General features: G+C 41.1%; 1 protein-coding gene across 1 annotated transcript in view; it reads right to left on the bottom strand.

The window, feature by feature from the left end:
* LOC139373475 (venom phosphodiesterase 1) overlaps positions 1-12,697 on the bottom strand; it is a 33,617-nt gene that overhangs the window by 10,186 nt on the left and 10,734 nt on the right. The window contains exons 8-18 of the mRNA XM_071114031.1: positions 10,872-10,991; positions 10,461-10,570; positions 10,277-10,342; positions 10,085-10,157; positions 6,723-6,831; positions 6,364-6,492; positions 6,246-6,277; positions 5,894-6,021; positions 5,710-5,779; positions 2,505-2,592; positions 757-929 (exon numbers count right to left, since the gene is read on the bottom strand). Of these exons, the coding sequence (XP_070970132.1) occupies positions 757-929; positions 2,505-2,592; positions 5,710-5,779; positions 5,894-6,021; positions 6,246-6,277; positions 6,364-6,492; positions 6,723-6,831; positions 10,085-10,157; positions 10,277-10,342; positions 10,461-10,570; positions 10,872-10,991 (1,098 nt within the window). The remainder of the gene's footprint in view (positions 1-756; positions 930-2,504; positions 2,593-5,709; positions 5,780-5,893; positions 6,022-6,245; positions 6,278-6,363; positions 6,493-6,722; positions 6,832-10,084; positions 10,158-10,276; positions 10,343-10,460; positions 10,571-10,871; positions 10,992-12,697) is intronic.

The following is a 12,697-nucleotide window of genomic DNA, read 5'->3' as shown; positions in this document are numbered from 1 at the left end:
TTTAATTAATTGATTCTTTCATGAATATCAACAACATTGGAGACAGAGACGTTCTATGGTTAGGGTAATTCATGTGTGCTTAACATACTGTACTGTATAATACCAGCTTCTTATCACTATAGTATTAAGAGGTGTATACTGTAACTTCAAAGCAGAGGTGTAGGCATGGGAGGACCATCATTTTAAACAAAAAACACTTTCCGTTTGTCGTAGATGGACAAGGTTAATATGGGATGAAAGGCGAGTCCAAGAGGTCAAGCTATAGAGCTGTGTGATGTCCACATTTTCTCTAACACTGAACATAGAAATATGTATTTTGCAGTTATAAGGAAGGTGAAATGTTATAGTTATTGGTTTTATAATTTGTTTATACTATATTTAGAAAGCATATACGTCATTTCAAGCCTTATTCATACAGTTTTATTGAATAGGACATAGGTCATATAACATATTTTATATTTGTACTGTGTACTTGCACTTGTGTCCTCAAAAGTGACTACTACACCTCAGCAATTTATTTTTAAAAACAATTCCAGAAAGGTGAGATTTGAACCTTTCTTGGCATATGCAGCATTACTAGATATTGTTTATGGTCCTCTAATGATAAATAATTACTCTTGGGGATTATATAGATTACATTTTAGATGAACATGCCCTGAGAAATTGAGGCTGTTCGGAGGGCAAAAGGGGGTGCAACTCAATATTTGGAAGGTGTTCATAATGTTTGGTGTACTCGATGTAAGCAAGGGGTACTACCAGGGAGGTGCATGTGCAGTCCAGGGTATCTGTGGGTTCAAGGATCACCAGAGGGCACTGCCCAGGGGTTGTCTGCTCTGCAGGGTGTATGGGAGTGTGCCAGGGAGTCCTCAGGAGATGGTTCATACTGCCGTGGCTTCCATTGTTCTGGGATGGGGAGATCCCCAACACATCTGAAAGGGTTTCACATGGACAATGTTACAATTCATGTTTGAGATCAAATCAAATGAAATCATATTTGTCGTTTGTACAGGATACAACAGGTGTAAAACAGTCCAGCGAAATGCTTACTTACAAGCTCTTCCTCAACAATGCAGTGTTCAAATACCAGGAGTTATATTTTTTTGGCTAGCGCTAAAGCAGCGCTATTGTCAAACTTCGTCACGTAAAAACTGGCGCTCTGGCATTTCCACACCTTGCGCCAGGTGCAGCTATTTACCTGTCTTACATCAGCTCACTTGTGCTGTGGGAGGGTTGGTAATATGTGAAGTGAGTCCTTAAAAACTAGCACAGCAGTGACAAATTCATTTAGCACAAATAGGGAGATTTAAGTCTCAACAAAAACTATTCTTATAAGTAACAAGGTTGATTACGGCATGGATTTTGACAGCGGAAGCACAGCCTATTCAGACTTGATGTATAGTGCCCATATGCCCATGGAACAAGAGAGATGTGTTTTTTTGTGCGTTGAATCTATATTTAGAAACCTAAAAAACGTTGTTGTTGTTTTTAAATAATTTTGTTTAATTTGATTAAAAACCCAAAACATCCTCATTCAGGATTGTTTTGTTTGTTGTCCTGCTCAATGCATTCATTAAGCAGCCAAGACTATCAATAAACGGTTTGGCTCATGAGACCGTTTTGAAATAAATCTTTATCACCAAAGCTTCATTAAAAAGATCAAGGGAGCAGTAAAACAGTAAGCTGACATCCCCTTTTGTATCTATGTATCGTACATTATTTTAGCCAGCTCCTGTTATTATTTTGGAACCTTTTATCCATAAAAGGTTTCTAAGTGGTCTTCTAGTGAGGCTTTTGCTGTCATGCTTTTGCATTATTCACAATTAACATAGGCCTACCTGTATACTCCATTTCACTTGTATCCATCCCCATTTACAAAGAGCGCCTATTGTACGGTTAGTGGGGGGTTACCAAAGATGCGCTCCTCCAAACCTATTCAAAATATTCGGTCCTATAATGCAATATCAACGGTGGGTAGACCTACAGTACATCTTGATATTGCGAACTAGCCTCACATATAGCCTACAATACATTTTAAGGGGAGCCTAGTATTTTATTTTTTTTCAGGAGAAATGCGATGCGTAAAGACATGTATAGGCCTATAGGTGAAGCGATTACAATGTTGACTGCAAACACTCCAAACATATTTATCAAAAACTGGATGTATATTGTTGTTGCTATTATTAATTACTGTAGCCTATGCTATTTAATAAATTGATTAGGACGAGAATATTCCATGCCCCTCCAGCCGAATTGGAGTTGATGACATCGAAAGACCGTCAATAACCGACACAACTTGAGACTACCTCGTGCAATATTAAGCCATGGAACACGTTGATTGGCCAGTGAATGGTCAAGCCCTCGCCCCGCGTTCAACTTACTTATTAATCAAAACCCAGCCCTTTCACAACAAATTCTGCCACTTAATGATGGAGTGACAGAAACAATTTCTTGGTTAACACAGACAAGTGACCCTGTAATTTACTGCGATATTTACTGCTACTCACCACACATGAGATTGTAGAGCTCAATATTGGAGAATGGTTCTATTTCGGTTTTATAATGAAACTTGGGTCCATAGCTTAAGAACATAGCCTGAGGAGAATAAAGAGGGTCTTCATCATAGGGTTAAGTTATAATTTTTCCATCTCTTAAATACAACAATATCAATATACACTGAGTGTAAAAAACATTAGGAGCACCCTCCTAATATTGAGTTGCACCCCGTTTGCCCTCAGAACAGCCTCCTCGTGGCATGGTATCTACAAGTTGTCGAAAGCGTTCCATAGAGATGCTGGCCCGTGTTGACTGCAGTGCTTCCCACTGTTGTGTCAAGCTGACTGGATGTCCTTTGGGTGGTGGACCAGTATTGATACACAGAGGATACTGTGCAGCATTGTGGTTCTTGACACAAACCGGTGTGCCTGGTACCTACTACCATATCCCATACTTTTACATGTCTCAATTGTCTCAATGCTTAAAAATCCTTATTTAACCTGTCTCTTCCCCTTCTGCTACACTGATTGAAGTGGATTTAACAAGGGACGTCAATAAGAGATCATAGCTTTCACCTGGTCAGTCTATGTCAAGGAATGAGCAGGTGATCCTAATGTTTTGTGCAAAGATGTGTGTGTGTGTGTGTGTGTATATATATATATATATATATACAGTGCCTTGCGAAAGTATTCGGCCCCCTTGAACTTTGCGACCTTTTGCCACATTTCAGGCTTCAAACATAAAGAGATAAAACAGTATTTTTTTGTGAAGAATCAACAACAAGTGGGACACAATCATGAAGTGGAACGACATTTATTGGATATTTCAAACTTTTTTAATAAATCAAAAACAGAAAAATTGGGCGTGCAAAATTATTCAGCCCCTTTACTTTCAGTGCAGCAAACTCTCTCCAGAAGTTCAGTGAGGATCTCTGAATGATCCAATGTTGACCTAAATGACTAATGATGATAAATACAATCCACCTCTGTGTAATCAAGTCTCCGTATAAATGCACCTGCACTGTGATAGTCTCAGAGGTCCGTTAAAAGCGCAGAGAGCATCATGAAGAACAAGAAACCCACCAGGCAGGTCCGAGATACTGTTGTGAAGAAGTTTAAAGCCGGATTTGGATACAAAAAGATTTCCCAAGCTTTAAACATCCCAAGGAGCACTGTGCAAGCGATAATATTGAAATGGAAGGAGTATCAGACCACTGCAAATCTACCAAGACCTGGCCGTCCCTCTAAACTTTCAGCTCATACAAGGAGAAGACTGATCAGAGATGCAGCAAAGAGGCCCATGATCACTCTGGATGAACTGCAGAGATCTACAGCTGAGGTGGGAGACTCTGTCCATAGGACAACAATCAGGCGTATATTGCACAAATCTGGCCTTTATGGAAGAGTGGCAAGAAGAAAGCTATTTCTTAAAGATATCCATAAAAAGTGTCGGTTAAAGTTTGCCACAAGCCACCTGGGAGACACACCAAACATGTGGAAGAAGGTGCTCTGGTCAGATGAAACCAAAATTGAACTTTTTGGCAACAATGCAAAACGTTATGTTTGGCGTAAAAGCAACACACCATCCCCACTGTCAAACATGGTGGTGGCAGCATCATGGTTTGGGCCTGCTTTTCTTCAGCAGGGACAGGGAAGATGGTTAAAATTGATGGGAAGATGGATGGAGCCAAATACAGGACCATTCTGGAAGAAAACCTGATGGAGTCTGCAAAAGACCTGAGACTGGGACGGAGATTTGTCTTCCAACAAGACAATGATCCAAAACATAAAGCAAAATCTACAATGGAATGGTTCAAAAATAAACATATCCAGGTGTTAGAATGGCCAAGTCAAAGTCCAGACCTGAATCCAATCGAGAATCTGTGGAAAGAACTGAAAACTGCTGTTCACAAATGCTCTCCATCCAACCTCACTGAGCTCGAGCTGTTTTGCAAGGAGGAGTGGGAAAAAATTTCAGTCTCTCGATGTGCAAAACTGATAGAGACATACCCCAAGCGACTTACAGCTGTAATCGCAGCAAAAGGTGGCGCTACAAAGTATTAACTTAAGGGGGCTGAATAATTTTGCACGCCCAATTTATCAGTTTTTGATTTGTTAAAAAAGTTTGAAATATCCAATAAATGTCGTTCCACTTCATGATTGTGTCCCACTTGTTGTTGATTCTTCACAAAAAAAATACAGTTTTATATCTTTATGTTTGAAGCCTGAAATGTGGCAAAAGGTCGCAATGTTCAAGGGGGCCGAATACTTTCGCAAGGCACTGTATATATATACACATACATACATACATATACATACATACATACATACAGAACAAAAATATAAACACAACATGTAAAGTGTTGGTCCCATTTTTCATGAGCTGAAATAAAAGATCCCAGAAATGTTCCATGAGCTCAAAAAGCTTATATCCCCTAAATTGTTTTGCACAAATTGTTTTCCCATCCCAGTTAGTGAGCATTTCCCCTTTGCCAAAATAATCCATCCACCTGATAGGTGTGGCATATCAAGAAGCTGGTTTAAACAGCATGATCATTACACAGGAGCACCTTGTGCTGGGGACAATAAAAGGCCACTCTAAAACACAATGCCACAGATGTCTCAAGTTCTGAGGGAGCGTGCAATTGGCATGCCGACTGCAGGAATGTCCACCAGAGCTGTTGCCAGAGGATTAAATGTTAATTTCTCTACCATAAGCCGCCTCCAACGTTGTTTTAGAGAATTTGTCAGTACGTCCAACCAGCCTCACAACCGCCAACCACGCCAGCCCAGGACCTCCGCATCTGGCTTCTTCCCCTACGGGATTGTTCAAGACCAGCCACCGGGACGGCTGATGAAACTGAAGAGTATTTCTGCCTGTGATAAAGCCCTTTTATGGGGAAAAATAATAATTCTGATTGTCTGAGCCTGGCTCCCCAGTGGGTGAGACTGGCTCCCAAGTGGGTGGGCCTATCCCCTCCCAGGCCCACCGATGGCTGTGCCCCTGACTAGTAATGTGATATCCATAGATTAGGGTCTAATGAATGTATTTCAATTGACTGATTTCCTTATATTAACTGTAACTCAGTAAAATCGTTGAAATTGTTGCATGTTGCGTTTATATTTTTGTTCAGTATATTTTTTAAACCAATCAAATTAAGTTTGTACTCATTAACTAACTGATGTATATGAGTAAATGGATCTCCTTTCTACTCACATGCATACTGACATCATCATTGTCATACCCATGCGCTCCACCTGCACAGAAGGTCAAAGACCCTGGGTATCTATAACATAACACAGAAATATGTAAGAAGCCAACATTTTGCTACATCATGCCCTACTAAAATCCACACCAGGGTTATGTTCATAAAGTAGGGTGGAGTTTCTTAAATCGGTACCTCTCGAACAGCCATCCTGGGTTGACTATCACGCTGACGTCCTCAATGCGTCTACTGTTTGCGTAGTGGAACCGCTTGGGCAGATGGTTTTTCAGGTAAGGCTTGACCTTCTGACCGTTCTTCTTGCACTGGAATCCCAAGAAAACAACATCATATTTTTGATCAATCCCTAGGTTTCTATAACAGATACGGTATTAGGGACAAAACATTATGGAACTGAATACAAACAACCTATGACCAAAGCTTTGCCTAAACATTTGATTATTCCTCAATTGGAGCATTTCCAGTCAATATGGCAGTCACGGCTAGTTTCAAATCAGGGTGAATGATTTTATTGTAGCTTCTTACTCACCGTCATGTTGGCTACAAGTCGGGCCGAGTCCACTGTCAAAGGAAACAACAGGAATATGTCATTTTTATTGTGAGACAAAGAAAGGGTCCATTTTCTACATGTTTGGTCTTACACTCACAGGGTTGGTTTTTGTCATTGGATCTAATTCTCCCAAAAGGTCCCTCGTAGACATATAGATCACGAACATTTTCCACCTGGAGTAGATCCTGGAGGACTTCCTTCCTGTCACAACTTGTGTCCTCCATACCTATTGGTGTAGCCCAATACATTTTTTGTTGAACTATTAAGCCACAACACGAATACAACAATACTTACTATTTTTTTCATGTTTGTAGACTAATTCCATATTATTCTAAATACATGACATTTTTAGACATACTAGGTCTATGGGAAAGAGGTCCATTTGCTGTCCAGATGTCAGATTTGTGGAGGGAAAGGGCGAATACATTTGATTCCTTTGATTTATTAGCGTCCTACCGTGGTCAGCTATGATGATGATGTTGAGACACTGATGCAGGTTCAGCTGTTTGAGTCCGTTCATCAGTTGACCAATGACCTTGTCCACTCCAGTGAGAGCCTCGATCAACTGAAATACAGTGAGAAACTTGTGAGACTGTTATATATCCGTGTCTGTAGTCTTCACTGACTTCATTGACCAAGGCTAATGGCACCCTCAGCATAATCAAACCTTGATTATTGTTAAGTACCAGTCTATTTACAAAAGGGAAACAGACTTTGACATGTGTTTACTTGTGATTTATGCATGATTATATGAAAACAAATGTGGAGTTCTACAATACGTAAATGTCATTAGATCGTAACTTTGCATCATGATGATTTAACAATATGTTTCCATTTATAAGACAACTGATTTGAAGGGGCCTTTTCAATGGAGAAAAACTATACCCAACATAATTGTCAACGGCACCATTTGTTCACATGTGAGCAAGACATTGAACTTCCACCTTTTGGTGAGCACTTTAATTTGGCGTTCAGCATTGAATCTAAGCCATGTGTTTTGAAAACAGCGGTCATGAATCAAAATCATTCAGTGGGTTGCTCTGTCTATCAAATCAAATCTTTTTTGTCACCTGCACTGAACAGAACAGGTACCTTACAGTGAAATACTTACTTGCAAGCCCTTAACCATTGATTTATATTCAATTTAACCTTAATTTAACTAGGCAAATCAGTTAAGAACAATTAAATTCTTATTTACAATGAAGGTCTACCCAGGCCAAACCCGGACGACGCTGGGCCAATTGTGCGCCGCCCTATGGGACTCCCAATCACGGCCGGATGTGATTCAGCCTAGATTCGAACCAGGGGCTGTAGTGCCCCCTCTTGAACTGAGATGCAGTGTCTTAGACCGCTATGCCACTCGGGAGCCCAAAACCAACAATGCAGTTTTAAGAAAAACAAGTGTTAAGTAGAAAATAGATTAGTAAAAAATAAAACTTACAAATAATTAAAGAGCAGCAGTAGAATAACAGTAGCAAGGATATATACAGGGGGAACCGGTACAGAGTCAATGTGTGGCGGCACAGGTTAGTCAAGGTAAATGAGGTAATATGTACATGTAGATAGAGTTAAAGTGACTATGCATAGATAATAATCAGAGAGTAGCAGCAGCGTAAAAGAGGGGGGGAATGCAAATAGTCTGGGTAGCCATTTGATTAGCTGTTCAGGAGTCTTACTGATTGGGGGTAGAAGCTGTTAAGAAGCCTTTTGGACTTAGACTTGGCGCTCTGGTACCGGTTTCCGTGTGGTAGCAAAGATAACAGTCTATGACTTGGGTGGCTGGAGTCTTTGACAGTTTTTAGGGCCTTCCTCTGACACCACCTGGTATTGAGGTCCTGGATGGCAGGAAGCTTGGCCCCAGTGATGTACTGGGCCGTACGCACTACCCTCTGTAGTGCCTTGCGGTCGGAGGCTGAGCAGTTGCCATACCAGTTGGTGATGGGGCAGCTGTAGAACTTTTTGAGGATCTGAGGATCCATGCCAAATCTTTTCAGTCTCCTGAGGGGGAATAGGCTATGTCGTGCCTCTTCGCGACTGTCTTGGTGTGTTTGGACCATTCTATTTTGTTGGTGATGTGAACACCAAGGAACTTGAAGCTCTCTACCTGCTCCACTACAGCCCTGTCGATGAGAAAAGGGGAGTGCTCAGTTCTCCTTTTCCTGTAGTCCACAATCATCTCCTTTGTCTTGATCATGTTGAGGGAGAGGTTGTTATCCTGGCACCACACGGCTAGGTCTCTGACCTCCTCCTTATAGGCTGTCTCATCGTTGTCGGTGATCAGGCCTACCACTGTTGTGTCGTCGGCAAAATTAATGATGGTGTTGGAATTGTGCCTGGCCATGCAGTCATGAGTGAACAGGGAGTACAGGAGGGGACTGAGCATGCACCCCTGAGGGACCCCCATGTTGAGGATCAGCGTGGTGGATGTGTTGTTACCTACCCTTACCACCTGGGGACGGCCCATCAGGAAGTCCAGGATCCAGTTGCAGAGGGAGGTGTGTAGTCCCAGGGTCCTTAGTGATGAGATATGAGTGCACCACTATGGTGTTGGACGCTGAGCTGTAGTCAATGAGTAGCATTCTCACATAGGTGTTCCTTTTGTCCAGGTGGGAAAGGGCAGTGTGGAATGCAATCTATATTGCATTGTCTGTTGATCTGTTATAGCAGTATGCAAATTGGAGTGGGTCTAGTTTTTTGGGGGATAATGGTGTTGATGTGAGCCATGACCAGCCTTTCAAAGCACTTCATGGCTACGGACGTGAGTGCTACGGGTCTGTAGTCATTTAGGCAGGTTGCCTTTGTGTTCTTGGGCACAGGGACTATGGTGGTCTGCTTGAAACATGTTGGTATTACAGACTCAGTCAGGGACAGGTTGAAAATGTCAGTGAAGACACTTGCCAGTTGGTTTTATTTTGTGTAAATGAGAGTTGTGTCAGGGGTTGATTATGGTGCTATAAAAGCATGTTAAAAGCAGTTACGAGAACAAAAACAAAGGGTAGTTTCGACACATGCCTGACCTAAACACAACAAGTGAGCCTTTTTGGATTACATTACGTAACAACAAAGCAGTATATCATGACCTTTTGCTGTTTTGTCCCTGACAGGAATCGAACACCTTTGAGGCAGCAGCCTTAATGCTTGACTGAAATAGGTGCCAGTGCTCATTTTGTGTGCTGGTACTGTTTATATTTAGGTGCAGGAACTCTGCAGTAGTGTTAATTCTAATATAAGTTATTTTGTCATTTTGGTTATTTTATTAATAAAGATTTATGGACCATTTCATCAAAGTACTTCAGAGCGTCTGAAGTGTATCTTATTAATGCGAGAGCTTTGGACTATAAAGTTCTATCAGAAAAAAAGATTATTCTGAGATAATTGGCTTTAATGCTCCGAACTCTCATTGGTTTGAATGGTGTCAGCAATATTTATCTTGTATTATTTTTAACTTAACATGAATTGTTGCATTTAGAGTACTTTAATAGGTAGAGAACATTGAACAGAACGAGCCTATGTCAATGACATGTTTTTTTCCAATGCAGATATAGCTTTATTGTCCCAAGCTCTCGAATGGTAGATACAGTATAAGCTTAACAATCCAGAACCTGCTTTGACCTGCAGGTTGTTGTAAGTTTGTTGCACGAGAGGTATTTCAATAGTCTGCAGTTGCTTCCTCACCTCTTCTCCTTCCCTTGATATGCAATGATCTGAGAACAAACCTGTTGTTTGCCCTTCGCCTCTCAATGTATTTCAGTTAATTGCATATGAAATAACTTCAGACTAATGAGATGCATCCTGGTTGTTTTCCTTATTGACCTTACCCCTCCACTGACAGGACCAAAGCTGTGCCCCGACTTGTCCGGCTCCTCGAGGTACAACGTGAAGAAATCTGGCCTGCAGGGACAACAATTGTTATACACCACGACATTATACACAATGCACTTTAGGCTTGAATGTCTCTGATAAAGGCTTACTAGTAGCTGGGATGCCTCTAACTTAAATGGGGGATTTACCTCTCATTATCTGGCAACTGTAGCCACTTCAGGAGTGTGAAGACCCTCTCCTCAAAAGGTATTTTTCTGAAATGAAATGAAAGGCATGACAATAGAAAATGACAGTTCTTATCATCCAAGAGTAATAAAGCTATCGGTCTATTCATATATGAGAAAGAAGATAATTTATTCCTGATTATATTACCCGTTGTAGTCTAAGTTGATGTCTGGGAAACTGCCATTGATTTTGACATCTGAGCCAGGCCAGAAATACGTTCCTGCTCTCAGTCCTTGGTAACTGGCAGTGTGCCAAATCTACAATGACAAGGTTATGAGCGAGAATATTTTCGAATCACTCCTCAGTACTGATCGAAGTATTCGTTTGAGCAGAGAGTTTTGTTCTTTTGTGAACTACAGCAACACACAGAAATGCACAACACACAATTAAAAAATAAATACTGACGTCAGGCTGACTTTCAACGCTATGGTCAAAAGATGGCAGTAGGCCCAGTATCTGACTGTGGGAAACCAAATAAAAGTATTCTTATCTTGCTTATCTAACTCTCTAAAGGTTTCAATGTGAATGGCAGAGCAGAAAGCAGGGGGGTGTACTCACAGGCTGACCAAAGTACCATCTGGGGTTGGACTTCTCGTCGTTTGACAGACTGAAGGAAGCGTCGAACACAGGGTCATACATCTTGTTGTCAACCAGTCCGTGGGACTCGGAGTACATGCCCTAAAGATGACACAGTGGACATTTTGTGAAGAAGAATACAAAATTAAATGACACAGTTTTGGCAATGACACAAACTGCTGCATATTTTTATTTCTTATACAGTTGAAGTCGGAAGTTTACATACACCTTAGCTAAATACATACAGATCAGTTTCACAATTCCCGACATTTAATCCTAGTAAAAATTCCCTGTCTTAGGTCAGTTAGGATCATCACTTTATTTAAAGAATGTGAAATGTCAGAATAATAGTAGAGAAAACGATTTATTTCAGCTTTAATATCTTTCATCACATTCCCATTGGGTCAAAAGTTTACATACACTCAATTAGTATTTGGTAGCATTGCCTTTAAATGATTTAACTTGGGTCAAACGTTTCAGGTAGCCTTCCATAAGCTTCCCACAATAAGTTGGGTGAATTTTGGCCCATTCCTCCTGACAGAGCTGGTGTAACTGAGTCAGGTTTGTAGGCCTCCTTGCTCGCACATGCTTTTTCAGTTCTGCCCACAAATTTTCGATAGCATTGAGGTCAGGACTTTGTGATGGCCACTCCAATACCTTGACTTTGTTGTCCTTAAGCCATTTTGCCATAACTTTGGAAGTATGCTTGGGGTCATTAACCATTTAGAAGACCCATTTGCGACCAAGCTTTAACTTCCTGACTGATGTCTTGAGATGTTGCTTCAATATAGCCACATCATTTTCCTTTCTCATGAAGCCATCTATTTTGTGAAGTGCACCAGTCCCTCCTGTAGCAAAGCATCCCCACAACATGATGCTGCCACCCCCGTCCTTCATGGTTGGGATGGTGTTCTTCGACTTGCAAGCATCCCCCTTTTTCCTCCAAACATAACGATGGTCATTATGGCCAAACAGTTGTATTTTTGTTTCATCAGACCAGAGGCTATTTCTCCAAAAAGACCAATCTTTGTCCCCATGTGCAGTTGCAAACCGTAGTCTGGATTTTTTTTATGGTTTTGGAGCAGTGGCTTCTTCCTTGCTGAGTGACTTTTCAGGTTATGTCAACATAGGACTCGTTTTTATTGTGGATATACAGTGCCTTGCGAAAGTATTCGGCCCCCTTGAACTTTGCGACCTTTTGCCACATTTCAGGCTTCAAACATAAAGATATAAAACTGTATTTTTTTGTGAAGAATCAACAACAAGTGGGACACAATCATGAAGTGGAACGACATTTATTGGATATTTCAAACTTTTTTAACAAATCAAAAACTGAAAAATTGGGCGTGCAAAATTATTCAGCCCCTTTACTTTCAGTGCAGCAAACTCTCTCCAGAAGTTCAGTGAGGATCTCTGAATGATCCAATGTTGACCTAAATGACTAATGATGATAAATACAATCCACCTGTGTGTAATCAAGTCTCCGTATAAATGCACCTGCACTGTGATAGTCTCAGAGGTCCGTTAAAAGCGCAGAGAGCATCATGAAGAACAAGGAACACACCAGGCAGGTCCGAGATACTGTTGTGAAGAAGTTTAAAGCCGGATTTGGGTACAAAAAGATTTCCCAAGCTTTAAACATCCCAAGGAGCACTGTGCAAGCGATAATATTGAAATGGAAGGAGTATCAGACCACTGCAAATCTACCAAGACCTGGCCGTCCCTCTAAACTTTCAGCTCATACAAGGAGAAGACTGATCAGAGATGCAGCCAAGAGGCCCATTATCACTCTGGATGAACTGCAGAGA

This window comes from Oncorhynchus clarkii, chromosome 18 (genome assembly GCF_045791955.1).
Source record: "Oncorhynchus clarkii lewisi isolate Uvic-CL-2024 chromosome 18, UVic_Ocla_1.0, whole genome shotgun sequence".
Classification (NCBI taxonomy): Eukaryota; Metazoa; Chordata; class Actinopteri; order Salmoniformes; family Salmonidae; genus Oncorhynchus; species Oncorhynchus clarkii.
Note: the sequence above shows the minus strand (reverse complement) of the source record. Positions and strands in the feature narration are given on the sequence as shown.